The 27,168-nt window shown below is 41.6% G+C and overlaps 1 protein-coding gene across 4 annotated transcripts in view; it reads left to right on the forward strand.

The window, feature by feature from the left end:
• The window catches only part of asap1b (ArfGAP with SH3 domain, ankyrin repeat and PH domain 1b), a 64,664-nt gene that overhangs the window by 32,669 nt on the left and 4,827 nt on the right, over positions 1–27,168 (forward strand). The window contains exons 7-24 of one of the 4 annotated variants that reach the window (XM_074622480.1): positions 1,450–1,535; positions 4,068–4,143; positions 6,756–6,842; positions 7,756–7,856; positions 8,021–8,090; positions 10,912–10,999; positions 11,267–11,315; positions 14,588–14,754; positions 17,840–17,973; positions 18,224–18,315; positions 18,416–18,602; positions 20,984–21,069; positions 21,829–21,944; positions 22,031–22,098; positions 22,579–22,686; positions 23,496–23,724; positions 26,208–26,276; positions 26,830–26,991. In XM_074622480.1, the coding sequence (XP_074478581.1) occupies positions 1,450–1,535; positions 4,068–4,143; positions 6,756–6,842; positions 7,756–7,856; positions 8,021–8,090; positions 10,912–10,999; positions 11,267–11,315; positions 14,588–14,754; positions 17,840–17,973; positions 18,224–18,315; positions 18,416–18,602; positions 20,984–21,069; positions 21,829–21,944; positions 22,031–22,098; positions 22,579–22,686; positions 23,496–23,724; positions 26,208–26,276; positions 26,830–26,991 (1,975 nt within the window). The remainder of the gene's footprint in view (positions 1–1,449; positions 1,536–4,067; positions 4,144–6,755; positions 6,843–7,755; positions 7,857–8,020; positions 8,091–10,911; positions 11,000–11,266; positions 11,316–14,587; positions 14,755–17,839; positions 17,974–18,223; positions 18,316–18,415; positions 18,603–20,983; positions 21,070–21,828; positions 21,945–22,030; positions 22,099–22,578; positions 22,687–23,495; positions 23,725–26,207; positions 26,277–26,829; positions 26,992–27,168) is intronic. The other 3 variants (XM_074622483.1, XM_074622481.1, XM_074622484.1) reach the window with 3 other exon arrangements.

Raw genomic sequence — 27,168 nt, forward strand, 5'->3', positions numbered from 1 at the left:
ATCTCTATATAATAATATTTGAAGATATTTTGGTAACAATTTATATGAAGGTCATGTCTATAATACATTGTAAGCTTATTCAGACATTATAATGTATTCATAAGGCTTTATATAACTCTTAATAAATGGTTATAATCATGCATTATGACAAGGTTTATTAAGTATTATAAATGGTGACATAATTAGAATCAGAAATACTTTATTTATCCCTGGGGGGAAATTGGAACGTTAGAGTTGCTCTTATATAAACATAAAGAAATGTAAGATAATAGTTTATAAGATGCTCTACCAATAAAAAGATGAGGTAGAGTAATCAGAAACATCAGAGACGGCTGAAAACACCAGCGTTGCTGCTGCTGCTGCTGCTGCTGTTGTGCGGGGCAGTTGCTGCAGTCAGTGGTACAATCTGTTCATCCCACTTAACCTCATTTCTCTCCGTGTGCGTGCACTCGCTCGCTCTCACGCTCCCTCCCTCCCTCTCTTTCTCTCTCTCCGTGTTACTCAATCACCAGATTACAGGATGCTCTCACTCTCTTGCCCTTTTCATCCCCACGCTGCCAGTGAAGGAGTGCAGAAAGGCAGGGCTCAGCAGCCTGCATTATGTCCCGCTCAGACACGGCAGCAGCGCTAGCGAGCGAGCGATGACGCTCATTCACACAAAAGAGTCTAAACACGCACATGATGCGGCAGCGGCGCTCTCCAAAACACTGAACCCACACGGGGGCTCAGACAAAATGTGGATAATCTCCCGTCCGACAGGCGCTGTCAGCCTAGACAAAGGGACAGCACATGCATGCATACACACATATATGCACATACACTTGCACTCATGCGTGTGCTAACACACATACATGCATCCATGCACGTGATCTAAGGAGCGAATTGAAAGTGTATGATCGCGTCGGAAAGCTTTTGTGTTGTAGATTAAATATTGCTGTGGAGCAGAAAGTGGTCTTTAGCTGTTTGTAAATCTCTGTGGATTGGGATGCTGCGGGATTAGCTCAGATTATTTTTGTTTGGTGGGAGCCCTGACTGAAGAATTTGTTTTGAATCATCAGACTGAGTCTACAAAGCAATTCCCCTGGAGGCTATTCTCTCTTTTTTATGATGCTAATGTAAAATATTCCCCATCATCCTTTTGAAACTTTATTTAGACGAAGGCAGGCGTGATGGTATTCTCTTGTACCGCTGGCGTGTTTACCAGTCTGGTCCCCACTCCCACAATGTCAAAGCAGTCTTGGCTCGTACATCAAAGCCTTCATAAAGCACTCAGACGCGATTATCATAACGCGGAGTCTTCATACTCTAAAGTGTCCGCGGCAAAGCAGAAGTCTTTATTCTGTGTGTAGCAGCTCTGCCACATTATACCTCATTAAACCAAAAAAAATCCTTTAAACACACCCTGAATTTCACTCCTGGCTGAACTCTGCACCTCTCTTTGCTTTGCAGTACCTGATCAAAGTAAATGAGATCAAGACCAAGAAAGGCGTGGACCTGCTCCAGAACCTGATTAAGTATTACCACGCACAGTGCAAGTAAGTACCACCGTAATCCCCCTGAACACCAATGTGTGCATCACACCCACTGAGAGATGTATTTCACAACACGGATGAGAAAATGGTCTCCTTCCTTCTTTTACACGCTCTTAATGTCAATTCTCTATCTCCTGTATGATTCACACTCGTATATATAGCTCTCATAAATATGTACAGGTCATCATACAGATGTGTTCTGACAGCTGTGGGGTTTGGTGGGTAAATAAGTGGGCGCGCTCCGTTGCCAGAACCGCAGCTCACGACGGCATGTGACAGAATGACAAATTTTCTCTCGGCGTTGCTAGGTCCTGTCATAACACTGGGACAAAACAATATACTCTCCCCCCCCCCACCCGTTTAATCTGTTCAACCTGGGCGTTGATGGATCGAAAAGCTGCAGCGGTGATGGATTAGGAGCAAAAAAAAGCAATCGATGGAGAGCCGAGGGACGAGCGTGACTGCTCGCAGCCCAAACAAGAAAAGTATTTATGTTAATTTTTACCATCTGAACGACTTCATGCAACAAATTAATGATGCTAATTAAAGGGACATTTTGGGTATTTTTCAGCCGGCCGCAGGGAAAAATGGACTCTTGCAACAATGTCGGGTCTGTTTGAAATCACATATTAACATACTATTCATGTATGGTGTTTACTGGAAGCACTCAACCGCCCCACAATGCATTGCAGCTCTTCAGACTGTCTAATGGCAGACGGTTCAAATAATAAACCGCTGGATGAAATAGTTACGAATGATGGCGAGTGACGTTACGGAACAGTTAAGAGGAAAAGCGCGGGATCTACTGTAGAAAACATATTTAACAATAATTTCATTAATCATTTTTATTTGCCTTAAAATAATACTGCAAAATATTAAATTGACTGGAAGAGGTAATGTTGATTTACATTTGTGATTAACAGTTGTCATTCAACGGTAGCTCTGACTAGAGCTGCAAAGACTAATTGATTAGTTGTCAGTTAATCTGTTCTCTTTACTCCTCTATGACAGTAAACTGAATATCTTTGAGTTGTGGACAAAACGAGACATTTGAGGACGTCATCTTGGGCTTTGGGAAACACTGATCGACATTTTTCACCATTTTCTGACATTTTATAGACCAAACAACTAATCGATTAATAGAGAAAATAATCAACAAGGAAAATAATTGTTGCATATATAATGTACCGTAGAAAATTTAACAATAATTTAATTAATAATTTGAATTTGCCTTAAAATAATACTGGAAAATATTAAATTGAGAGGAAGAGAGGTAATGTTGATTTACATATAAGATAAACCATTTTTTATTCAACGATAGCTCGGAGCGGTAAGGCCTTGATCGATTCAGTCATGTGATTCAAAGAAGACGTATTGATTGAGTTTACCTCATTGTGAACAGTCTGCTGGTAGTGGCATGTAATCTTTAATTTAGTACTCACTATGCAGTACATACTGATGGAGTATGTAGTACGTTAGTATGCAATTCCGAAAACAGCAGGGCGAGATGCCTACAGCTTTCCAAAACACTCCAAAGTAAAATAAATAATCTCAAATCATCTTTTATTGGCAGTCAGTAAAAACAGCACATTGTTTTGCTCGTCATTTTATTTTACTACTTTGCTAACTTGCAGACGCACTACTTCAAAAATCAAAAGTGAGCCACAGCCTCCTCACTAGTATAATCAAAATGTGCATCAATATGTCAGGTATGTCAGCTGCCAGGGTAACCAGGATGTTGCTATGCAGTCTGCTACAGCACCTACACGGATTTCTAGTGGACTACTTTCTGAGCTTATTTGAGAAGGTTTTTTTTGCAAAGATGTCAGAGTCTCCCACTCGTCGCCCCAATGATGATCATTCTTGCTGGAGTCCATATTTCCAAAATCTCTGAGAGAGATGGTGGGTAACATGTTAAATAGTCATAATGGTTGGTATACCAGAATATCCCATTAGATAATAAGTAAAAGTAACTGTATATAGTGCAGAAAAATGTGTCAACCGAGGTGAATCCTGATAGCTGCAGCATCAACACTTTACCTATAGATTCTGCCAGCCCCTCAGTACGCGAGGTGGAGAGCTGGATGCAGTGGGAGGAGAGATGTGGGATCCTCGATGCACAGATTAAAAGAAAACAAGCCGAGGAGAGGTGTGACAGAGAAAGTAATGAGCAGAGGAAGGGAGAGGTGGAGAGAGAGAAGGAGGTCATTAGCGGTGATTTGCAGCTGCGGCGCTGCATCGAGGTGTGTAACGCTGACAGATCTGTGATGGATTTCAGGATGTGCTGAGCACCTCTGCAAATCTGCTAGTGGACACGGCCAGCTACCATTTTCTGTGCCAAGAGCCGGAGGCGCCGGAGCTATACATTAAACATAAACTGCACCAATCTCCTCTCCCCGTGTGACCTTCATAGTGGCCAAAAGCAGCACAGTGCAACACCTGACATTTGCAAAGGAGTAATTCCCGTAAACGGCCGACTTGTCTGTCATAGCTCGTTAATGTCAGTGAGATTCACATGTACCTTCTGCTCTCCAGTTTCTTCCAAGACGGCTTGAAGACAGCGGATAAGCTGAAGCAGTACATCGAGAAGCTGGCAGCTGATCTCTACAATGTAAATACTCACATCTTTACCTCCTCATCTCTTCTTGTGCTTTTAGTTTGGCTTTTAGTTTTCAGAGAATCAAAGCTCATCTGTGTTTGTTTACACGTACTTTGTCTGTGGTTACCTTTTAGTCTGTCTGAATTAAACAAATTTGGAAATTTGGCATAAAAAATCTCAACTCAAGGTCCACTTGCTAGCTTTTTTTCAACAGATGAATTTTGCTCATATTGATGCAATAAAAGCTCTGGAAAAAGCTAGTGAGTGGACTTAAGTTGAGTTTTTACTGTTTCCAAGGTCGAGAGTGAAGCTGTACACTTAAGAAAAGCTGTGTCCGAAATCATTCACACATTCACTACTCCCTATCCAGGGAGTTCTATATAGAGGACTATATAGTAAGCTCAGCAGCAAAATGAAAAAACACTTCTGTCGCATGATTAAAGTGTGCCAGATCAACATCTGCTGCTGCTGGAAGACCATCGATAATAGATGCCAACATATATTTCTGTGATAAATACATATTGTAAGCTATTTTGTTTAGTTGCGTCTTAGTGAAATGCTGTGATTGACTTTAACTTCCCCCTGGGTAAGCAGTAATGTAGCGTATATGTCTAGGGCTTTTATTGTGAAAGGTAAGAACGTCAATGTGGGGGCAATAAGTGTATTTTTCCGAAATTAATAAATACAAACTACTTTGTGGCCTTTTGTGCTGTGATGCGCTACTCTGCTCACATTAAATATTTGCCGCTACTCATGGATTTGTCTCAATCGCGCTGTCTCAATCCACTATATAGGGTATAATAGTTATCACTATACATTCGGACAGCACTTTAAAATGGCGAACTCACTATATAGTCCACTATACAGTATAGTGAGTAGTGAGTGATTTTGAACACAGCCACAGTTTATGATTCCAATAAAAGTATTTGCATGAGCCCTCAGAGAAATGACTGGATAAAAGTGTCATTTTATATTATAGGCATCACTTTAAGTTATTGGAAAGAGAAAGTTGCGTTGTGCTCAGAATAGCAAATCTAGCACAAGCAAACTTTTATTGAAAGATGAGCCTTCACTGACTGCTGCTCACCACCATCCTTTATTTACAGTACCGCTGTGTTTTCCCCTGAAGCAGCACTTTTATCAGCATATAATGCTCCTGCAGTTATTATATGAGGGGAAAGTAGCACATCTGCAGCAACTGTCATGATTCAGAATCTCCTGGAAACTAGTAAACAAAGCCAAGACGGTAACGCCTGGGAAAGTCAGACAGAAGATCCTCACAGTCTCATAAAACCTGACACTTAGGAGCTATCAGTAAATAGGTGTGGATCTTCTGTCTGACTCCTGCTCTTTGTTTTGGGATCCAGCGCCTTAAAAAGTTTTTCGGGATGTGCGTTCTCACTGTTTGTTAATTCCTGGGAAAGTCACACAACTCACTATTAGTGGGAGAGATGTTGAAAAGGTATATTTTCTAAAAAAAGAAAGTAATGGAGAAGTCGATTTCAGGCTTGATATTTACATGAGGCATTTTATTAGTGCAATAAACCAGAGGTGGACTAAGTCATTGTTTTGCAAGTCACAAGTAAGTCTCAAGTATTTGCACTGAAGTCCCAAACCAAGACTGACAAGTCCCAAGTCCTAAACTTTGAGTTTTGAGTCCTAAACAAGTCATAATGCACTCTTCACCAAATGTAATAGATAGATAGATAGATAGAAGCGTAAATACACAGTAAATAAACATAGTAACACAAGAGATAAATATCTATAGTATATGCAATATAAAGAATATATTACAATACACTACCAATATACCAGACTATTACAACTACCGTAGAAAATATAAACATAGAATAACAATAACATACTATATACATCAGCAAAGTGTGCAAGTTACAATGGATAAAGAAACTATAAAGCTGAGAGTTCTCTGTTAGATAGAGGTGAAGTGTTGTTGCTTTGGGCAGGAAAAATGTCCTGTATTGAAGAAGTTGAATCAGTCTGTTGGAGAAAGAGAGAAAGATTTATGCCGTTTTAACAACAGAGGAACTGCCTGCTCAGTAACGTAACGTTAGTGCTTCATGGTTTTCTCCTGCAACTTGATTGGATGCTGTAGGATCGGTTCAAACTAAGTGGATTTGGGGAATTAAGTGTAAGATAATCAAATGTAAGTCGGAGTAATATTCACAAAAATAAAGAGTCCAGAGTTCAACAAAAAAAACAGCAATAAACAACAAAAGATAGAAATTCAGTTTGTTCAGTTCAAGTATTTCCCCCCACGAGTAAATCCTCTTCCCAAACAAATCAATAAAGGATTTCTCAAAAGTAAATAAACCCATCATCTCCAACACTGACGTCTCCGTGCACGCACTTTTTAAATAACCCTAACCCTTTAATCTTTGTTCTTGGGGGAAGGTATCAAGTGTTTTCAAGTCAAAAGGCTCAAGTCCAAGTGAAGTCATGAGTCACTGGTGTTAAAGTCCAAGTTGAGTTGCAGGTCTTTTTTTATTTTGTCAAGTCGAGTATAAAGTCATCAACTTTGTGACTCAAGTCCACACCTCTGCAATAAACATAAACACATCTGGTAATCTGCATCTTGTCCTCAACTTTGCATTTGTTCTCGTCAGATCAAACAAACTCAGGATGAGGAGAAGAAGCAGCTGACTGCCCTGCGGGATCTGATCAAGTCCTCCCTCCAGCTGGACCAGAAGGAGGTAGGCAGCTCACATTCAGAGAGACTCCAAGGCCAAATTTAAACCTGTAGCAGGTGAAATTCTTAACAAAGCAGCCCAAACTCAGACATGTAAGGCTAAACACAGCACCAGCCACGTTGATCCAGATGCTACACAGACATGTTGTTAGAGACTGATGACTCGCACCTCCTCGCACTCTGGCCACTACCAATTTTTGGAGCTTGTCTCCTGCAGCACAGAGCGAGTGCCCAGTGCTGTACCATGCTGGTAGCCAGTGTGTGGTAGGCTTTGCTGGTGACCAGTGTTGTGCCTCACTGGCTGCTCAGTGGAGAGCCACTCACACCCCGACTTTAACACCACATCACACACATTTAAAAAACACTGACAATCCCAGATTTACTTTCTCAAACAGCAAAAACAGTCCGCTGTGGCTCTACGTGTGTTTTCACACATTCACTCTCAGTCCGCTGTTGCGCATGACACAGTCTTTCACATTTAATTTACACTTCCTGTAGCTCCTCTTGTTAATAATCACCCTCCCGTAAGCACAACATTTAGTTAAACACACAAGATTGTGTGTTTTCGGGAGGCACACTTTCACACCCACCGCCTGCACCTGATCTGGATCTTTCACACCTCTCCCCTCTATCTCCCCCCTTCTGCCTTCTGCTTGTCTGGAATCAAGTCTAGAAGAGTAAGTGCTGGTGCATGTTGAGCATGCTATCTGTTCTGCTTGACAGTAGAGTGGTTTGGCCCTTAAGAGGCTTCAGAGCATGCCCTATAGATTTACATTTTCCTGTTTGCACTTTGGTTTTGAGAGGAGACCCTATACTTTGATGTTTGCAGTGTGTTTGTGTCTGCGTTGCATGTCCTTCAGCAGCTTCTCTGTACACCCCGCGTGTTAAATGTTTGTATTTTGTGTGGATTCGCACAGGACTCGCAGAGTAAGCAGGGTGGCTACAGCATGCACCAGCTGCAGGGGAACAAGGAGTTTGGCAGTGAGAAGAAAGGCTACCTGCTGAAGAAGAGTGATGGGTGAGCTGCTAGCACGGCAATTATTTAAAAAAACGCCATAGAGACACATTCATGTTGCATTAAAATTCAGAGACAAGTCCTTTCCTAATGTCTCCTCCTCCTCCTCCTCCTCCTCCTCCTCCTCCTCCTCCTCCTCCTCCTCCTCCTCTTCCTCTTCTTCACAGGCTGAGGAAGGTGTGGCAGAGGAGGCAGTGCTCAGTGAAGGGGGGCATGCTCACCATCTCTCATGCCACAGTGAGTACAACACACACACACACACACACACACTGGCTGTGCGGATCAAAGGGAGAACATCATGCGGGGAGGTTGTGTTGGGCTTTCTCAATCTGGAGGCTGGCAGAGTGGAATTGACATAGATGGGTTGTCATGGCAACCTTCTCTCCCCCGCCCCCCCTCTCTTCCCTCTTCCAGTCGCCCCTCCCCCCTCCGCCCGCTGCGCCTCGGTGACTCATCTCAGAGCAGCGAGTGTGAGCGTGTACTGTATACGCTGGCACGTCTGTGGGGTCGTCTCTCCTCCTCTCTGGTGCAGCTGCGGCAGCTGATGTGTGATGGTTTCTTTCCTGTGTGAATCTAAAAACTGAATTCAGATCTGAATTAGTTTAAATAATTGTGGCGGAGCAGTGAGGTGTCTCATCGGGCACAGATAAATCCAATTGGTGACAGGATATAGTCTGTGCATTTTGGCTGTGTTAACCTGACTGTCACTGTACTTTAAAGGGATCAAATTATAGCATCTAAACAAAATATTGTTACAAGAAGCTCCTGAAAGATGAACCAACAAGTTAACTCCTTCTCATAAAGGGAGGGTCATTTATTTATTTTTGTCTGTGTTGATGTTGCAAATGGAGCTGCTGAGATGTAAGAACAATTTCAGACTTGATCTGACTATAAAGTAATATCATCATCATCAATAACCAGCAAAGGCACTATTATATAGGGCTGTCCTTGACCAAAGAAATTCTTAGTCGACTAACACTCATACGATTTTGTCGACTAATCGATTTGTTGATTTAATTGACAGATCTGTGAGTTTCTCCACAAAGAATCACACAAAAGCACCACTTTAAGTCTTGTGTTTAACAGAGATGTCATATCTTTCTTAGAAATAACTCATTCAGCATAAAAAACTACTAATCGACGAAATAAATCTAAGTCGACTACGACCAAAACGACCAGTTAGTCGGCTAATCGACTAAAAGGGGGGCAGCCCTGGTACTCTAAATATCAAACTATAGATAGTCTTAGAAACTAAGATGATCTGATTCAAATCATCTTGTGGTTAAATAACACTTAAATCTATCTAAACGATCTGTTTACCATGTCCCTTAGGATTATCCTCTATCCATTGCTGGCTATGAATCACATGAACTTTCCCTTTATGAAGAGTCTTTGGTTTGTAGACACGAGGAAGATCCTTGTCAGATCAAATTGTTACCAGTTTGATAAATGAAGTGTTCTGGTTTGCTGGCCTCAGACAGTGCAGGATCTTTTCTTTTTTATTATTTGTCCTGTTAGTCAAACTCCAAAAAATATCTTTAAACTTAAATGATAATCTACAGTAAAATGTAATGTCTAAAGGCCATCTTTTGGTACAAACGATTTAGTATTTAGCCACACTAGTGGTACAGCTCTTGTTGTCTAATTATAGTCAGTTTATTAAATCAGTCCTTTCATTTCATGCGAGTGATACCAGTTCACTGTCTAGTGCTACATATTTGATGAATTTCAGTAACTTTGAGTTGAGTTGAGGAACGTCAGTGAGCTGGGATGTTGTTTGAGATGTAAGCCTGGTGACACTCAGGAAGCTTTCTTCCCAACGGACACAGCTGGATGTACCATGGCAGGGAGGATAACGACTGATGCATCCGTGAGCCTCTGCATTTTAATCGTCCCATTTGCTGTTGTTGAGGTGTTATGGTGTGAACATGATCTGAACCTTCACTCAGCCGCTGCCTCAAACATCCTTTGTGTCTGCTAGGAGTAGCTCAGGGGAAGTGGTTGATTCAGATTTGATATGAAAGATTTCCTTTTGTTCAGCTGAGCGAAGGGGGGGACTAAATCTTTAACCTATCTGTCTGACTCTTGGTAGTTATATGAGAGCTTATAATCATTTCTCTCTCTCTGGAGGCGGCTTACTGACACTCCAAGTTCTCCTTTTTCTCTTCAGCCTCTGTGGCAGCTGAACTCTAGGTGACTCTAGTTGACATGGCGGGTTGCCAGCAGGCCAGGCGAGCACCGCGGCTCATCACAGCTTGTTAGCATTTCATTAGCACGTGCCCAACCTGGCCCCTCCTCTGCCTGGACACTGGCAGGAGACAATGCTCACCATGCATGTGCCAACTGGGCCCATTATTACAGTACACAGCCCTGCCAGCACGGTCCAGTTTCTTAATACGGGGTCTTTAATTACATGAATATTCAAATTCCTGAGGTGTGTATTTGGATCACAACAGAAGTGTTGAATAATGGATTCATAAGTTGACAGAAAAATCTATATATACAATAATTCTGTTAATGATTCATCATTTAAATACAATATAAAGCAAAAATGTTCTTTGCTCCAACTTCCTAAATATGAGGCTTTTTTGCGTTGTTCTTTTTTATATGATTGTTAATTGAATATTTTGGTATTTAGACTACATTAGGGTCTTTATTATGAAATCAAACAATAAGTTTGAGAGCAGAACTCTCCACACTTAAAAATGTATTAATGTAAATCCAAAAGTTTTCTTTGTAAATCCAAAAGTTTCGTTTGCAAATCCTAACATTTTGTTTGTAAATCCAAAATGTTTGTTACTTGACATCAAGCAAAGTTTTTAATTTGCAATAATCCATTTTTATTGACAAATTGATTCTACTTGCAATCAAACATTTTTTGATTGCAGTGTGGAAAGTTTTGATCTCAAACCTATTCTGTTTGGTTGCATAATAAAGACACAAAAGTAACTCCATAACTAATGTATATAGACTCCTGTGTGTTATATAGTGATTTGTTGTGATTGTATATTTCATGTTTTCTGATCTGTGTGACCCTCAATGTGTTTGTGCTCCACAGTCCAACAGGCAGCCGGTCAAACTCAACCTGCTCACCTGCCAGGTCAAGCCGAGTTCTGAGGACAGGAAGTGCTTCGATCTCATTTCTCGTAAGTCTCACTATGTCTCCAAATAGCTTAGTTATCATCTACACGTTAGTTTGAGACAGTTGGGGAATTCTTGCCTTTTTATAAACATCAAGGAAAACGAATCTGTGGAAGTATAACAGACTATTTTTAGACTGCTTTTCCAACAGGTGCCACACAGACAAGTGATACATTTGAATAATTTACTGCACGCTGTCGTTTGCTTCTAGTATTATAAAATGCAAGATAAGAAATTTGCCTGTTTAACGTCATCATTTCTGTATTCAACAGATAACCGGACATATCATTTCCAAGCTGAAGATGAACAGGAGTTTGTCATGTGAGTATAAATACACTAAAAAGAGCATTTATCATGACTTCTTACTGAGTTTAGCTGTCCCATTATTAGCTTTTCATATCCGACCACCTTTAACTAAATGAGTTTGTGTGTGTGATCACAAACTGTCACCTAATGGTTTTTATTAATGGAGGGGTTGGTTAGCGGCTGCTCTCATACTTGAAGACAGGAAGTTGCAGAGAGACTGTTGAGAGTGGGTGGCAGTGAGATTTGTGGTCTCCAGTAACTCAGGTCGCTGTAACCTCATACTGTTGTTTCCCATGCCGTCATACACACGTGCACGTCAGTAGGCAGACGCACACACACACATGCACAGACACATATTACTAGAGTTGTAGTAATTCAACAAATGCTTTATTAAGTTATTACACAGCAACGTTAAGTTTCATGTTCTGTAGTTGTGCTAAATGTTCAGCTAACCTTTTGACTCTTACCACACAGGCGCACACATTTGATTTGGTTTTACAGCAAGTAAACATTGTTATGATATCTCTGCAAATGAAAAGTTAATCTTGCTGTACATTATCCAGCTTAAATCAGTAATTTGACACAAAAATGGTCCTCTAGAGTTCGACATCAGAACTGCGACCATAGCAACGGTCTGTTATACATGGCAACGATCTGCTATAAAGAAATAACAGACCTTAGAACGCTGTGATTGACCAATCAGAATCGAGTATTCAACACAGCCGTGTAATAAGTTCTGATGATTACCACACCTGGCTTGTTGTCCCATAAGTATGCATGGGGACGATATAAAAATGTCATGTCATGATTATCCTGGCCAAAAGAATTGCGATTCACGATATTATCACGATAATCAACAAAATATAAACTCTTAAAATAGCACTAAAATATACTGGAATCACAAAAACAAATATTTTTGTTGCATCACAGAAAGGACATGCATCTTTTGTGATGTAGGATTATCCTTAATAAATTATTCCTTAATGGTTCCCTGCATCTACTGTGACTGAAAACAAATAAAAGAAATCTGACTGATTCACATTTCACAAGAGTCAAAATTATGGACATAAAAAAAGATCTCTGTTGAATCTAAAGGTATTTAAACGCTCTGAAAAACACTGAATCATATAAAGAAAAAACTAAATGCGTCATACTGAATGTTCTTGAGCTGTCTAGACTACAAACTCTTTGATTTGTGGCACTTTTCTGTTCTGGGTCTGCGTGTTCTCACTCTGCTGCCTCTCTGTGGTTGAACACTCTGCGTCTCCGTGTACTTGTCGTCCTTTGGGATCAAGTTTGCTGCTCCTCACTGCAGCTTCGGTCACGCACTTCCAACTGCTACAGCAGCATCGGCATCTTCATGGGATTTTCCATGAAATATTTAGTATTCCATAGGGTTCCTGTTTTGTGCAATCACGCTCCCCTTCAATTAGGCTGGGAGCGTATCATGCATAATATAAGTAAACACACACACAAACGCTTTGGCTCAGCATCTGTACACCTACGCATCTGTGGATCAAAATATCTTCACACATTCACATAAACAGACGATCTAACACATCCTTTATGTGCCCACTCCCTGTCTGGCCTCTGCCTCTGCAGACAGGGTCGAGTGGCAATGACAGGAAGTGCTGACGTCAGCAGGCTCATAAAGCCCAATGTGTGTGTGTGAGTGTGTGTGTGTGAGTTCAGTGGGTAGACTGCAGGAACAGATTGTGTGTTGTAGAGAGCTGCAGGAGGCCATGTTTGAAAGGCGTCTACATCGTTTCCTATCTGCCTGATTCTTAATGACCACGTTGACCTTTTCCAAGTAAATAAATCTGCTAACACAAAAACACCGTTGAGGAAATTAATCCAAAACAAGGACGTTTTTGAATTTAATAAAGAGCCATCTTCAAAAAATAGAAATAAGAAGAGTTGAACTAATTTTATTGTTATTATCTCAGTAGTTGTAGAAAGAAGTTCTCCATACGTCTTTTATGTGAAGGTTATTCATAATTAATCACATGATTGTCCGTAGTTAATCGCAATCAATCACACATTTTTGTATCTGTTCAAAATGTACCTTAAAGGGAGATTTGTCAAGTATTTAATACTCTTATCAACATGGGAGTAGACAAATGTGCTGCTTTATGCAAATGTATGTATATATTTATTATTGGAAATCAATTAAGAACACAAAACAATGACAAATATTGTCCAGAAACCCTCACAGGTACTGCATTTAGCATAAAAAATATATGCTCAAATCATAACATGACAAACTGCAGCCCAACAGGCAACAACAGCTGTCAGTGTGTCAGTGTGCTGACTTGACTATGACTTGCCCCAAACTGCATGTGATTATCATAAAGTGGGCATGTCTGTAAAGGGGAGACTCGTGGGTACCCAGAGAACCCATTTTCATTCACATATCTTGAGGTCAGAGGTCAAAGGACCCCTTTGAAAATGGCCATGACAGTTTTTCCTCACCAAAATTCAGCGTAAGTTTGGAGCGTTATTTAACCTCCTTAGTGACAAGCTAGTATGACATGGTTGGTACCAGTGGATTCATTAGGTTTTATAGTTTCATGTGATACTAGTATCTTCACTCTAGCTGATCCTGCTACAGCCTCTGAAGGAATTGTGTCCGGGCTTGTCGGATTTTTAAGAGGTTAATTAAAAATTGCAAGTTGCGTTAAAGTAATTAGTGGCATTAAAAAGAATTTGCGTTAACTTTGACAGCCCTAGTGTGTAATGAGTAATACATCTCTCTTTGGACCAGTTATACAGACGGTAGATATAAAGTGATAATAGGGTTTATGGAAATCAACATCTTGCTCTTTCATTACTGTAATCTACATATTTAGTGATTTATTTATAATGTTTTCTAGAGCAGAAATGATTAGTTGATTGCCAGAAATAACTGATTCTTTGTTTAGGGCATTTTTCAAGAGAAAATGGCAAATATTTCCAGAGGCTCAGCCTCTCAATTGTGAGGATTTTCTCCATTTAATATCATTGTAAACTGAATATCTTAGGGTTTTTGACTATTGGACAAAACAAGGAATTTGAAGATATCACCTAGAGATTAAAACATTGTGATGGGCATTTTATAGTTCAATATTTAGAGAAAATAATCATCAGATTAGGGCAGTTGCAGCTATAGATTTTTCTTTTTAGCTTACTTACTTTATATCTGGTGGTGTTTTTATCTCTTGGTTAAATAACTCTGCAACTGTGCTTTAAAAATAAATAAAAACGTCTTATTATTTCTAACACCAATAATGATGTGTTTCCTTTTGCAGCTGGATCTCGGTGCTGACCAACAGTAAGGAGGAGGCCTTGAACATGGCGTTTCGTGGCGAGCAGAGCAGCGGAGGCGAGGACGGTTTAGAGGATCTCACTAAAGCCATCATAGAGGACGTGCTGCGCATGCCGGGCAACGAGCTGTGCTGCGACTGCGGAGCTGCAGGTGTGTACTGCTGCTGTTTGTGTGTCCAGAGAGGCTACGTATACACATCCTCTTCCTGTTTTGTGCTTAGTCAACCCTCACCTTGTTGAAACACCTTCACTTCAGCATTTTATGATTTCACTGTGGGCAAATGTTTTATTTAAAGCCACGCACCAATCTGGATTTCTTTGCAATGTCACAGCTGCCCTGAACTCAGTGTCCTTCAGTTAGATGGTAACTGAACGAGCTGCAAATCCCCCCTGCAGCCTTCAACAAACAAGTGTGTGTGTGTGTGTGTGTGTGTGCAGGAGCGTTGTTAGCATTCAGGACACAACCCCATCCTGATCCTCCCCCACACTGGGAAGCAAAGACTCAGCACTCAGGAGTGGCGTACACATTCAGGCACTCTGACGCTTAACACACACACATATACGTACACACTCTCCTCTGTCAACACAAACACACACAACGAGCGTCCGACGGGAGGATTTTATACTCTGAGGGTAAAAAAAACAAACATTTCTACGCTTTGAGAAACAACATCATTACATCACTTTGTTACATAAGTCACGCACGCTCCGCCGACCGCTGCAGAGGTAATTCGTCATGTCTTTATACTCTTGTTGCGTCGTCCCTTCGTGAACATGGTTTCAGTGTATAAACACATGTTCCAGATGTGGGTTTAAGCTCCGTTTCCTGTTTGATTCCTGTTTCCTTTATCAAATGCTCTGACAGGGTTTCCTTTCCTCAACTCATAAAGTTAACTCCGCGGTTGAAAGGTCGTTGTAATGACTTTCAAAGGTTCCCTCTGGTCTGAGTAGAACGAGGACAACTCCATCACATTTGATATTCTCCCAGGACCTCCCTCCATACGACGCAGCTTTAGCATTAAGCAGCTATAGAGGTCACCGTGCATCAGCTCATCTTGTCGAGCGTGCACTCTGTGACCTATTGCCAGCATCTGTTCATTATGTTGTGAAGATGTGTGTGCGTGCCTTCCCTTCCGCCCGTGTTTCTGTGGATGACTCATTGGTTTTCGTGCTGCCTCCGACGTTTCCAGCGGCGTCTGGCTGCCTGGTGTTTTACTTGTCAGATCCAGGCAGAACGACATCACAGCATCAGCAACCAACACAGCTGAGCGCTACGTTCTTTAAAGCTCGCTTAAATCTCCCAGAGTGCATCAGAACATCAGGCGGTGACGCAAGATCAATGACGGCGGTTTAGAGGGTGCTACATCACAGCTCGCTCATGCAGTTTGCTTGGTTACGCAATGGGCTCTATCTGCCTCCTGCAGTGTGATGCGACTGTGGTGCAGTGGTTCTCAACCAGGGGTCCGGGGATCCCCAGGGGTCCTTGAGGGAGTCCCAGGGGGTCCCGAGAAAAATGGTGAATAGTTTATTTTCACTATTTAATTCACTATAGAGGTGAGCCCAATATGAGTCATAAAAGTGACTATTCTGATCATAGGTTTCACTTCCTCCACAGTTATCTCTGATCTTAATCATATCTAACAACCAAAATCTTTTCACATGGAGGTCCCTGAAACAAAATCTTGCTCATCTCGTGACATAATGTGTACCAATTTAGGGGTCTTTGACACGAAAAAGGGTTGAAAACCACGGCTCTAGTGGTCTGAAATGTCTGTTGTTGTATAAGTGAGGGATAATATACAGTAAGCCGTTTAGGGCTGACCGTTGCCATGGTAATTGACCTCCAAATCACTATTCGAATGCTTCTTTTTTGTTTTTTTTGGTATGTCATAATAAATTATAAATCCCCAAATAGCCCATGAAATAAGGAATAATCCCTCAACATTATTAATTATTCATATTCAACGTTACTTATTCTTAGTTATTCTCAGACGGATATCGCTGTTTGTTATCTGTAGAGGTGTGTGTGTGTGTGTGTGTGTGTGTACAGTAGTGCAGGAGCGGCATTGTCCTGAAGCTTTGAAGCAGCTCGGAAATAAACCCCTACAGGGCGATGCGGCACCAGACTCCGACGCAAAGGGGTTTATTTCACAACAATGACCCGCTTGCTGTACATTATCCCGCTTATGACACGTCTACTTACTTCAGAAATCAATAATCTGACACAATAATGGTCCTTCAGAGTCCGACATCAGAACTGCGCCCATAGCAGCGGCCTGTTATAAAGAAATAACAGACACTGGGATAACTGATCAATCAGAATCAAGTATTCAACAAAATAAAAAAAGGTGGATGTAGTCAACGTTCCCTTAATTTAAAAGCAAGGTTCATGTGTAAAAATACACCTGTCTCATCAGCTAAAATTGTGTTTTTAATCAGGTGAAATCATTCATTTTTCAGTCATTTTCAGTCATTTTTCCAATGGCATAAGATTGCAAAATGGAGCTGCAGCAGAAATAGATCGGTAAAGGTGTGAGATTTGTAACAAAAATAGGTAAAAACAGGTGCAGTAGTGGTGATAAACATTGCATCTCATTGCAGCATCTCGTTGAGAAGTCACAGGACAGCTATCAAGGTGTTTTATAGCAGAAAATGTATAGAAAACTATTTTTAAACATCGGCGTCAGAGGTTTTCAAGGACAAGTAATAGCTTCTGTCAAGGCTCGACATATTTCTCCCCAAGTTTTACAATCATACAGGAATAAATCAAATGTAGGGACGCTGAGAAACCAATTTCTCTCCTGACAGCAGACTTTAAGCACCAGAATACAGTGCAGGCACACAAAACGTATTTTCAGTGAAGGACGGGACTGATTTTATTGCTGAAAACGTCTTGCTCGTTTATTCTTAGATACAATTTAAAGCATTTAGTTGATAGTTGACAGCAGAGATAGGGATGATATGTGTCTGATATCCCCAGACTGGACTTGAGTTGAACTTTACCGACATTTATTTGCACGATTTCTGGCACTTCTTGCTGCGATTTGGAGCTTCCAGTGTTACCTGGCGCAACTTAAATCAAAATCTGTTATTTGATCTTCAGTTGAGGCTTAAAATCTGAGGCTTATATCCAACTTCTAATAGATTTACTGGACCTTCACCAGCTGTCAACAGCAACCATATGCTTTAGATTATGGAAAGCATTAACACACATTTTCTCATATCTGTGTTTCTAGATCCGAAGTGGCTGTCCACCAACCTGGGGATCCTGACTTGCATTGAGTGCTCTGGCATCCACCGAGAGATGGGGGTCCACATCTCCCGCATCCAGTCCATGGAGCTCGACAAGCTAGGAACCTCAGAACTCTTGGTGAGTCAGAGAAATGGTCTACCAAGTGAATAAATAGCATTTTTTTTGAGGCAGCAGTCCACGCCCTTTACTATTTTCATCTCCAGTGAAATATTAGAAATAATGAAAGAGTAGTGGAAACACTGGAAAGAGCAGAATTGGATCCCTAACGCAGCAGGGATGCATACTCCCACAACCAATGTGCTAATCTGTCTCTGAGAACATGCACATATTGTGATCTAATACTAACTCTTTCTTCTTTCTCCCCCAGCTGGCCAAGAATGTAGGGAACAGTAGTTTCAATGAGATCATGGAGGGAAACCTCACCACCCCTACACCAAAGCCCACTCCATCCAGTGACATGTAAGTTTCTCTCTGCGCAAAAAGCTGCCAGAACAAACTAGATTTGTTTTTATATCCAAACCGCTGACTGGATTCCTCTTCTCCTCCTCCTCCTCCACAGGACGGTGAGGAAGGAGTTCATCTACGCTAAATATGTGGACCACAAGTATGCGAGGAAGACTTGCACGTCCGCGTCAGCTAAGATGATCGAGCTGTTTGAGGCGGTTCAGTCCAGGGATCTGCTGTCCCTCATCCAGGTCTATGCAGAGGGGGTTGAACTCATGGAGCCGCTCCCCGAGGTTGGAGCGGTGAGTCTACAAGTTTATATATTATGCACAGAGCTTAAATGGTCAGGCTCACCCATATCAAAAAACATACATACTCACTTATTTGTTTTTTTATCGTTATCAAGATTAATGCTTTCACTCCAAAAGTTACTTGCAATAACTGTTTCTGGCCACTTGGGGGCAGCGGAAACAAGTTGTGAACACAACACTGACATATCATCCTCTTTTAAGTTGATATGGCGAACTTGTTAGCAAACAGTTGTTTATTTACGCAACCAGCAGGTACAGAGCAACAGTAGCATTTATTTGGAGTCGTGTTCTTGGTCACGAATGCAAGTCCAATATTCACTCTTTAATAGCTCTGTTTTGGTCTCTACCAACTCCTGAGGCAAATATCAGGCTCTTTAGCTGCTAAATGCTCCACTATGTTCACCAGCTAGTCTCTAACTGTGTCTTTCTGCTGTTTGGCGCCACGCAGGTAGTGTACGATGTGTTTTTAGAGTTTTTTTGCTGTAAACAGCTGCCTGCTGGGGCTGAAAACGACGCTATGAGAGTGGTGACCGTGAACCAAACCAGTAAAGTTGTAGCCGGGCAGCTAAACAATGAAAACCGTTGAGAGTGAGGTCTGTGCGTCATCGTAACCAGTCAGCAAAAATGCAGACAAACATCACTGCTTTCAGCTTCTCAAATATGGATATTCTCTGATTATCTTAGCCTGCATTCAAACTAGATCAGACGATGCAGCAACTCTCCGAAGGGCTGTGCGGCGATGTGGAAGAGTCTTTTGTTCCCTCATGACTGGGTTGTAAAGCTTTGGGTTGGCGGTTACATAATTGGCCACCGTAGCGTGACGTCGGATTGCGTTTCCAAAAGTCGACTCTGTTTCTACTTTTCCGCTGCAGGCTACTGCGTGTTTTTTTTCTGTGCTCCCTGCAGCCCAAATGCACTACCCCGATTCAAAATGAATGGGAAGACTTGCAGTTTTGCCGCACCGCTGGATTTGGTGTGAATGTAGCCTTTGTTATCGATGAATATCTTTAGGTTTTGGACTGTTGGTCTGACAAAACAAGCAGTTTGAACAAGTCGGCTTGGATTTTGGGTAGTTGTGCTGCTTATTTTTCATTAGTTGCCCTTTAAAAACTGCGTATTTCTACTGCAGTGGCCTAGGCCCTTTCCTGCATGTCATCCCTTCTCCCTCTCCCCTACCTCTCCTGTCTCTCTCACAGCTTTCACTATCCAACAAAGCAGAAAAATGCACAAAAAGAATACTAATAACTGCGTATTTCTGACATGATTTGCTTACTCATTTGGCTGCGATGAATATCATGTAACACTGTAGGTTAGTATGTTGCCTGGAATCTTGGCTGCATTTCAAACCTCCTCCCATAACCTTCACATACATGGCTGCAGTATATTTTTATCACACACACACACACACCATGATCTCATATTAGACTACACACCCCAGAGATGTTCCTCTCAGAGCTCTGCACATGTTACTGTAAGCAACGCTGACACATTTCTACCAGTTGGTGCATTACTTTGCAGGTAGAAACAGTTGGAGAATTAGGAGTCATCCGGCTAACTTCACCAGCAGGTGGTGATATCCAGCAACCTCCACCACATTAAAAAAAGGCATCATCTCATTTTTTGAGTTCATATTTGCTCAGATGACGACATCTGTGGCGACATAATTCATGCCTCTTGTTTTTCATTCTCCTCTTTGTTTCCTCGCCTTTTGCACCGCCGGTTCAGGCATAAATGAAAGTTAAATAACAAAGCGGTGGATGGTGGGGATGCTGCACCGTAAACAACACGGGTGATCAGACTTAATCTGACATAAATGGGTCAAGGTTTTATAACACAGACATGGTAGTTCTCTGATGAAAAATTAAGCGATGCAATGCAGCGGCGGAATAAAAGAGGATATCGTTTGTTGACAGAGAGAGCTGCTGCTGCTGCTGTCTGACTCACCGATATCTGATCTGCTGTTGTCAGTGCGTCTGAATGGCTGCTGACAGCACAGCGACATCCCACTCCCCCCGCAGAACACAGACACAGACAGGGATGCGTGACTATATACAGCCCTCATTCTTCCCTATAGATGCCACCACATATATATTCCTCACTCCCATATATTAAACCTCCATCTTTGATGCTGCATCTAAAGAAACGACATCTAGATTATCGTTTTAATTCACAGAGAAGGATGAAATTACTGCAAGATACTCGCAAAAAATGTGCAAATCTACAGCTTCATGCTTGCTGAAATATTATTTTTAGGAGCCATTTTGTTTACTGCAGCTTGTTTAAATGCTGAAAGAGACACAGAGAGAATACAGAATGGATGCTGCCCAAGATTGTCTCACCGTGTCTTTGCTGTGTTTGATGGCCCCCTGCAGGAATCCGGAGAGACAGCACTGCACTACTCTGTACGGACTGCTGACCAGACCTCACTGCACTTAGTGGACTTCCTTGTGCAGAACAGGTACATTTTTTTAAAAGTCATTTTCACCAAAAAAACACAGAATAGAATTTCACAAGTGTGTGCATCGGTTTCAGCTTTTCTTGCAAATTAAAAAGCTGTTCAAAATGTCAGCAGTTTTAGAGATAAATGATGTGGTAAACAACAGTTTTGTGCAAACGCACAGCATCAAATATGATCTGTCTGTCTGCAGTGAGTCTTTCTTCTTCTGTGCTTTCAGTCTGTAATAATAAACGCAGTGGAAGTGCAGGGGGAAGCTTAGCGCCGCTGCACAGCTCAGCTCACATTCCCACAAGGCAAACAGAAATGGGTCAAGCACTTGTTCCCTGCCTTAATTTATTCCTCTCTTTTCAATTGTTTACCCACCACTGCTCCAACCGCACACACAAGAAGAGGAACCCTCTCATTAATTAATAGCTGTGCTCGTACGGTGTCATGCTCGGCCCTCATTATTTAAGATACATCTCTTGAAACAAGAGACCTAAAAGGGATTATTTACCTGCTGTAACAGTGTAGCTGAAGTTGGTTTTGCTCGGCTAATACAAATGCATGTCTGTCTTGTGTTATTTGGTATTCTTATGGCTGATTTTTAATTGCTCACCTCAGACTTTTAAGGGAAAAGACAGCATTTTTTCTTTTTCTCTCATGCTAAATCACAAAATCCTGGGTAATAACACATTAACCAGAAGCTACAGGACTGTGGAAAACACCCTCAGGCGTGTGACCTGTGTCCTGACTATGTGTATGTGTGTTTTCTCCCAGCGGTAACGTGGATAAGCAGACGGAGTGGGGGAACACCGCCCTGCATTACTGCAGCATGTATGACAAGCCCGAATGCCTGAAGTTACTCCTGAGGGGCAAGCCGGCCACCGATATCAGTGAGTCACATCCTCCCGTTAATGTCGTCTGTATGCACGTATATCCAGACTCTTTAACTGTTGATCATCCTTCCTCTCCCCTTCAGCCAATCAGAACGGAGAGACTGCGCTGGATGTTGCCAGGCGACTGAGGAACATTCAGTGTGAGGAGGCAGTAAGTACAAGACCATCCAGCTGGTGTTTTTTGGACATCGTAGTGGATTTTAAAGCTCTAAAAAAACACCGCAAAAATACAGAGAAATGAAACAAAAGGTTGTGGAGATTAGATTAAACGTGTTATTAAGCAGATTATTCAGAACACTAGATGGCAGTCAAAGGTCTGTCTGCAGCCTCGAGCAACAGTGACAGCAGAGTGGAAATAATTGTTGATGTACGTTCATTATTAACGCTAATATGACCGTGCAGACAAAAAAAAGGATTTTAAATGCAGTGTAAAATCTGTAATAATTAATAAACTCTGACCCTGACTTATGGTGTTACTGTAACCTATTACATTTCCCGCTTTATTGTTTATTCTGTCATGTTTATAGAGTGTTTTTGGTTTCTAGATAATATTTCTCAGCCAATTTTGATGCAACTTGGAAGGGATAGTATCTATTTTCATGTGATGAACGTGTGTGTTTGTGTGTTTAAGCTCGTGCAGGCTGCAGAGGGGAAGTTCAACCCTCACATCCATGTGGAGTACGAGTGGAGCCTCCGACTGGAGGAGATGGACGAGAGCGATGACGACCTCGACGATAAGGTTCGAAACAGAGCGTCACATTCAGTTGCTTGAGCTTGAATTCAATCAGGTTTTCATCACGCCGCCGCACCGCGCTGCTGAATCTAATAATGAAATATGAGTCAATCTGAAGCTCAGTGGTTCGACTCTCTAACACTTTAAAAACAGCTGCTATAAATGTACCTACATTTTAAATCCTCATTTCATCTTTTTGTGATATATTGAATAAAAAATAACATCATCATCCTCCCCTTGTTGATAGGTTGCTATTATTACTAGTTTGTAGGGTCAACTGTAGAATTTGGCAACTCCTGACTGTAATTTTCTTTCTTTTTCGTATTTCTCATGACTCGGTTTTACTGTAAGAGCCTTTTTTGTTTGTTTGTTTTCATGGAAACAATGAAGAATAAACACCGCACATCACACACATTGAGAGAGCTTTCAAAGGTGGATTTTCCTTTCACATTGTCAACGTTGAGCAGATGGATTTTCAACAGTTTAAAGGAATAGTTTGACTTTTTATGAACATTTTTCTTGCAGAGGGTTAGATGAGAAGATTAATACTGCTCAAATATGAAGCTGCAGCCAGCAGCCGGTTAGCTTAGCTTAGCAGCTCTGTCCTAACAACATCTACATACCAGGACCTCTAAAGCTCACAATACAAAAACCCGGCAGAGACTCTATGGAAATGGCATCTCATCTTCTTCATTTAACTTGACAAAGTCAAACTATTCCTTTGAAGCATCTTCATGTCAGGTTATGATGTCAGAAAGCAACCTGTTCCTAGACTGATGTCGGCTCTGTCTCATCTGTCTCGTGTCCCTCTGCAGCCCAGTCCCATCAAGAAGGACCGCTCTCCGAGGCCTCAGAGCTTCTGCCACTCCTCCAGCCTCTCCCCCCACGACAAGCTCTCCCTGCCGGGCTTCATCAGCCAGAGGGACAAGCAGCAGCGTCTGTCCTACAGCGCCTTCACCAACCAGATGTACAGCGCCTCCACTGACCTCACCTCCTCCCCCGTGGCCGACGGGCCGCCGCTGCCACCGAGGAACCAGGGCAAAGGTCAGACCTGCCTGCTCCAAGAGCTTCTGAACCATATTCAGACAACATCCGCGGTTTTATCAGTCAGCTTATAACCGTGACAGTCAGTAAATTCAGGAGAGCATCTTTCTAATATCTCTTCTTGCAAATGTCAGCCTGTAATGCAAATGGTTTAAAGGTCGTCTGTATGCTTTGCTGTGTCTGATTACTGTAGAGGGAAGATAGTGTTTGAAACTTTATAATGTCTGTTAATGTTTGATTATATCCAGGACAGGATTAGGAGCAGAGGAATGCTTCGTAATCACTTTTCTGGAAAGTCTCTTCTTTCAGTCAGTCCACACACACACACACACACACACACACACTCTTATAAACACATTTATACACACTCCCTGCAGTGGAATGCAATTTGTCAACACACAAATCAGAGGGCGGGATGCAAGTGTCATTAAGATTGCTTACACAGTAAACCTTCAAGAAAACATGGCCGCAGGAGAGGGCAGAGAGCCGATGGTTAGTCAGGCCTGTGAAAGGCAAGCTGGATGCACACTTCATCATTTTCTCCGACACATTATACACCCGGTACACTGTGGGCGTGCTGTCTCTGCAGTATTAGAATTAAAGATAACACTCCTCCCTCTGTGGAGGGGTTTCAAACACCAACCGTCACAGCTTTAGGTTGAAGACATTGCTTACACTGCAAAAAACATCCATCCCAACAAGTCATTTAAATCCATTGTTGAGCATTTAAATCTTATTTTTCTTAAAACAAGAGGTGTGAAATTTCACCTGTTTCCACTTGTTTCAGTTGACCATTTGCTATGGTGTTTTTTTTTAACAATCGGTCTTTGCTCTCACACAGACAAGAACAAAAGTTGGCTCTCGTTTCTAGCTGGCAACCGTTAATTGTTTGGCTGAAATGTTAACTGTCGCTGGCAGATTTGATCAGCTTGTAGCTAACTAATTAACACGTCTGCAGCTGTTCAGTGTTTTTAGCTGACTCGCTTTAAAATGAGAACCCTGTGAAATGGTCTTAAATATGCACACGATAGATACATACTTGATAAAACAGTAAAAGACTGAGGCTTAAAGTGCATGTCTCAGTGCTCTCATCATTTGACAATCCACGTTGACATGAAAATAAAGAAACCATCACCTCTAGTTCCTGGAGCACTTTTGTTCCTGGAACTTGAAAAGGGTCTACAGTGGAAACCTCTTTACGCGATCACGTTTGTCCGGGTCAAATTGATCACTATAAGAGGATGACTATTAGAACCAAATTTATTTCTCATGCCGATTACCATCTAATTGACATTTTTATATTTATTAAATTAATATAAAGTAATGAAACAGACAGATTTGCTATTATATTATAATTAATTTTATTGACTGTTTCAAAATACAGTACAGCTGTTTCAAACGCAGCTTCAATCACAAGCCCGGTGCGCATTCGTTTTCTGTCTCCATCGTAGCAGCCATGACTGTTTCTCGTTGTTTGAGTAGATTACACAAGGTAGCCTGAGGAACACCAAGTTTCATGTTTCGAAGCATTATGGGAGTAAAGTAAAAAAAAAAAATAGAATTACTGTAGTTTTAAAATGTGTTTCCATATATTGTCATGTATGAAAAGACACAAAATGAAGACTTAAAGCGGACTACTTGATTACTATAAGCTGGGGCTGGGCAATATATCAATATATCGGAGATCTTAATGTTGTAATATGGCACAAGTGTTGTCTTTTCCTGGTTTTAAAGGCTGCATTACAGTAAAATTATGTAATTTTCCAAACTTACCAGACTGTTCTAGCTGTTCTATTATTTGCCTTTACCCACTTAGTCATTATATCCACAATGCTAATTATTATTTATTAAAAAATCTCATTGTGTAAATATTTTGTAAAAGCACCAAGTGTCAACCCTACAATATCGAGGTATTTGGTAAAAAATATTGTGATATTTGATATACTCCGTATCGCCCAGCCCTACTCTAAGACAATTTTTTTAACCGCAGTTGCATAGAAATTATTCTGTCCCACGCTTTTTGATCGCTATAAGCAGTTGATCACTGTAACCGTGATCACTATAAGCGGATTCCACTTTACTAATAGTGTTCAAACCTTAAATGATTTGAAATAGCACTGGAAACAAGTGGAGTTTTTAAGTTTGATTTCTGCAAAAATAAGATGAGAAGCCTGAGTAAGAGGCTAAATGACGTACATACATATAGAATAACATGCTAACTCTTCAGATGCAGCTCTCTCTCTCTCTCTCTCTCTCTCTCTCTCTCTCTCTCAGTGGGTGCCGGAGAGCTCGCCCCCGGGGCCAGCTTTGCGCCATTTCTCCTCTTTTTTGTTCCTTTGCTTGCCACTGATAAGATTTCATCTTGTTATTTTACAGTGTGTGGGAGCAGCTCTTTTTTAAAGACTGACATACTGTAGATTCTCTCCCACACTCCTCATCTCGCTCTCTTTTCTTTCTCTTGTTTTGTTTCTCTATTCTTTCAGCTCCACACTTGGCATTCCTTGGCTCTCATTCGCACTACGCCACTCTGGCTGGCACTCGACCATACATCAGTGAATATCCTGGTTTTATGTTCTCCCCCCCCACCATATATACTTATCCCTCAGTTGTTTCCTCCTTTTACAGCTCACATTCACAGGGTGGTGGTGTTTATTTAAGTGAACAATGGGACCATGTAGGCAAGCTCAGTCTCCACTTAATTATTTCTTGCCTACATGATTTTTTTTTTATCTTGCTGGAATCACGTCCCACCATCCTTGAGCTGTAAACTCTTAACCACAGCTGATTCCTCTCTGGCTGAGCTCTCGATTAGCTGCTTTCACCCTACTTTTCTCTATAATAGTGACCAGTGAGTCCCATTAGACACAAACAGGCGTATTCGTAAACAAATAAACACCAAATATGCCCACACCCCGGATCATAGTGTCCCCTTTTCATGATTTTGCACTCCCGTCCAGGCGTTTCTGTTCTATATTTGATGTTGTTTTACCTGCTCCTCCTCCTCTCCTCTCCGTGCTTCATCATCCTCTCCTCTACGTTCTCTGGGTTTTGGGGGTTAACCGAGTGACTTCATCACCTCATGTGTTTTATGTATCGCTCCTCCAGCTCCTCCCCCATCTGGCCCTCCCTCTACACTCACACCAGGAGGCAGCTCCACCCTGTCCAAGAAGAGACCTCCGCCCCCACCTCCTGGACACAAACGCACCCTGTCTGACCCACCCAGCCCGCTCTCTCACAGTCCACACAGTAAAGGGGGCTTGACTGGGGGTGAGACGCAAAGCACACGTCTAAACAGTAAAGGGCTGGTTTCACTCAGGCTCCAGTCTAAAGCTTGGATAGTATCATCGGCCAAAATTGCAGGGTTATTATAAAAGTTATAAACATGTGCAGCTTGTAAGAGGACCTTGAGTTAAAACTATTTTATCAAATGTTCCCAAGACTAAG

This window comes from Sebastes fasciatus, chromosome 21 (assembly GCF_043250625.1).
Source record: "Sebastes fasciatus isolate fSebFas1 chromosome 21, fSebFas1.pri, whole genome shotgun sequence".
Classification (NCBI taxonomy): Eukaryota; Metazoa; Chordata; class Actinopteri; order Perciformes; family Sebastidae; genus Sebastes; species Sebastes fasciatus.